Raw genomic sequence first — 3,196 nt, 5'->3', positions numbered from 1 at the left:
CCTCCAGCCCCTCTCGTGCAGGGAAGCACCAGCTCCCTGGCTCTCCAGGTGTCCTGGCTTGGCCCTACCCTTCCTGCTAGCCAGGCGCACTGTGAACACCTCTTCCCAGCAGCTGGGTGACCGAGCTCCTGAGACTACAGATGAGTACAGTAGAGACGAAGCTGCAAAAAGGAGACAGGAGTTGGGTGGCGAGAAGGTGCGGGGGCCCAGTGCTCATGTGGGCGGGAAGGGGGAGGCAAGCGCTCAGTTCTCGGTTTGGCCAAGGAAGAGGCAGGGACCTCTTCTACTACTTTATTTATGAAATGCTTATTGAACGGATACAAAGCTAGTGTCTGTCGGGGGGGGGGGTAGTTAGTGTGCACCCGACCCTCCCCACCGTGGGGGCTGAAGCCTGAAGAGGCTTCATCCTTCCCTCCACCTTGGCGGTAATGGGCCTGGAGAGGCCGTGGGGTGGGAGGGGTTCAAGGGCAAGAGGAGGAAGGGAACGATGGAAGAACCAGGACAGAGCCAGCCTCCTCCTGCAGGGACAGTCTTCCCCAGGCTTTCGGGAGGGTCAGCCGGAGGTTTGCTTCTCCAGAACAGTGGTTTCAACTGGGCAGCAGGGAGAAGGAATTTCTCCGGGACTCTCTCCCGCCTCCCCAGCCCGGGGTCGGGAGCGTCCTCTTCTGGCTGCTTCTCAAGGGAGGGTCTGCTGCTGTGACTTCTCTAGTCCCCTTCAGGCCTGCCTGCCTGCCCTGGGTCTCAGAGGGCACTGCCCTCCGTCCTTAGGGCTGGGGCAGGGAGCCAGCCTCGGTGGAGCCCGGCAGCTGTCCCGGGCCGGAGCTGCCGCTATGTCCACACTTCGAGGGGCATCACGCCTTCCTTGCTCCCCAGGGTGGGCAGCAAAGACTCATCCTCCAGGAACTTGAGGGGAAAGTGGACCAGGTGGCCCTGGACCTGGGTGAGCTCAGACCTGGCCAGAGGTGGGCTGACTGTGGCCAGGGGCTCCACGGCCACGTACTCGCGGAGTGCCCGCAGGGAGTGCGTGGCATTGGATGGCAGGCAGCGGAAGATCTGTGGGCGGGGGGCACAGAAGCCAGCAAGGCTTGGAGAGACTCTGCCAAGAGTCCAGAAGCCCAAGTGCGCTGGACGCCCCCAGTCCCCACACCACATCCCCCCAACACTGACCCCAAGCCGCTGAACCCCGTGATATGCCCCCCACACCCTCTTCTCCCTTCTGAGAATGGCTCGGTGGTGGGGCTCTCTCCGTCCTACCCCGAACAGGACAATCCATGGATTTCCACACAGCCAGCATCCCCTCGGTGCCCACCTGCTCATAGATGTTGGCGTTGTTCCCAGCTGTGTCTTGCCACAGCTGGAAGAAGCCATCACACACAGGGTCTCGGAGATCCAGGTCTGGCCGGGCATCTGCCCCAAGAATCACACTACAGGACAAAAGGGTCCCCACAAGGTCAGATTAAGATCCTTGGAGAACCTGGGATGCCTGGGTGGTTCAGTCGGTTCAGCATCTGCCTTGGGCTCAGGTCATGATCCCGGGGTCCTGGGATCGAGCCCCGCGTCGGGCTCCTTGCTCAGTGGGGAGTCTCCCTCTCCCGCTGCCTGCCACTCCCCCTGCTTGTGCTCTCTCTCTCTCTCTCTCAATCTGACAAATAAGTAAATTTAAAAATCTTAAAAAAAATAAAAGATCCTTGGAGAGCTTGACTGCTAGAAAAGTTATGTTGTGCTGACCCAGGTGATTCAAAATAAACACACTGTTAAATAGTAAAATAAGGGTAAACGAGCCCAACAGAGCTTTAATCTGTCTCTTCTTTGATCACTACTTTGAAAAACTACCAAATTATTTTTAGAATGTTTGTTTCTCATTTTTCCGATAGCCCTACTCTGCTGGTACCCTAAACCAGACTGGGGACTCCATACTACCTGTAGGCCTCACACCTGCCCAGAAGGCAGACCAGCCCCCTCCCGACCTCCCTCTCCCCTGCAGCACCCCATCCGGTCTCTACCTGAAGCAATGCTTCCGCAAACTCAAGGCGAACCTGCCCGCCTGATAGTCCCTGCCGTCCATGAGGGACGGCTCCATCTCGGTGTCCTCGATCAGCACGGCCAGCTCACTGTCCCGCTTCCCCAGCAAGCTGCGGTCATTGATGTTGGCGGAGCCTGGGACGGGTGCAGGACATGCTGTGTCTGCCTGAGCCCCGGGGGACCCTCTACCAGAGGACCAGCCGGGCTCCATCACCCTACCCCACCCTCCTCTCGCTGCCAGGGGTCCAGATGAGGGACTGACCAATGATGACTGTCCGGTCATCCGCGATGAGCATCTTGCTGTGGATATAGATCAGCTCTGAGACCGGGTGCCCGCCCAGCTCGCCATGGGTGCGAAGCCCACAGATGGACATATAGTCCCGCCACGCTGTCCCCACTGTAAGAAAGATGGGGGGGGTGAGGTGACCGGTGCCCTCACGTGCAGATGGAGCCCTGTCCCAGCTACCTCCCCATTTCAAAAGGTCTAGAGCCTATTCTCCACATTCTCCCTACAGTCGAAGACTACCTGTGATCTCAGAGCAGTAACCCCAGAACACGGAGAGAATGATAGGCTCCCCCGCCCAGGGGTCCAGGGCTTGAACCCCCCACCCCCAGCACTCACTGGCTGCTTTGAGGCGATGTAGGATCGAATACTCCCCACGGCACAGGGTCCTGAGGGAAAAGAATGGGTGAGGGAGGTGGAGGCTGGGGGAGGGGGTTGGGGGATGTCAGGAGAAAGGTGGACCTCAGAAGTCCAGCAGGAAGGGATCGGGACAGAGTCAGGACAGGGGCGCGGGTGGATGGCCATGGGCGGTCACCTGTAGGTGAAGTGCAGAATGGCCTGGATGGAGTTCCCACCACCTGTAGTGATGTCACCCTCAAAACCGGGCAGCAGGGGCAAAAGCACGTAGACTCGGAAGCACTGCCCAAGTCTGGGGAAGGGGGCGGAGTCAGAGGCAGGGCCAGCCCCAAGCCCCGCCCCTCCAGGGGCTTAAGCCACGCCCACAACTCATCCTCCCGCCAGTCCACCTTACTTGTGGGCCTTCAGGATTCTATCCACAATCTCATCGCCCACCTTGTTGAGAACGGTCCGCCCATCTGAGCAGCTAATGAAGAACTGATTCTGGGGCAGGGACCAAAGACAGGCATTAGCCGCCGGGCCGCTGCCCCCTAC

General features: G+C 59.4%; 1 protein-coding gene across 1 annotated transcript in view; it reads right to left on the bottom strand.

Moving 5' to 3' along the window:
- Positions 1–277: 277 nt before the first annotated feature.
- PLD2 (phospholipase D2) overlaps positions 278–3,196 on the bottom strand; it is a 10,737-nt gene continuing 7,818 nt past the window's right edge. The window contains exons 19-25 of the mRNA XM_081805864.1: positions 3,057–3,150; positions 2,841–2,954; positions 2,645–2,694; positions 2,285–2,419; positions 2,004–2,157; positions 1,310–1,424; positions 278–1,053 (exon numbers count right to left, since the gene is read on the bottom strand). Coding sequence (XP_081661990.1) covers positions 829–1,053; positions 1,310–1,424; positions 2,004–2,157; positions 2,285–2,419; positions 2,645–2,694; positions 2,841–2,954; positions 3,057–3,150 — 887 coding nt within the window. The 3' untranslated portion in view covers positions 278–828. The remainder of the gene's footprint in view (positions 1,054–1,309; positions 1,425–2,003; positions 2,158–2,284; positions 2,420–2,644; positions 2,695–2,840; positions 2,955–3,056; positions 3,151–3,196) is intronic.

This window comes from Leptonychotes weddellii, chromosome 15, assembly GCF_054177405.1.
Source record: "Leptonychotes weddellii isolate Sample4059 chromosome 15, ASM5417740v2, whole genome shotgun sequence".
In the NCBI taxonomy this organism is placed as follows: Eukaryota; Metazoa; Chordata; class Mammalia; order Carnivora; family Phocidae; genus Leptonychotes; species Leptonychotes weddellii.
The sequence above is the reverse complement of the archived record's forward strand: the minus strand, read 5'-3'. Positions and strand labels throughout refer to the sequence as shown.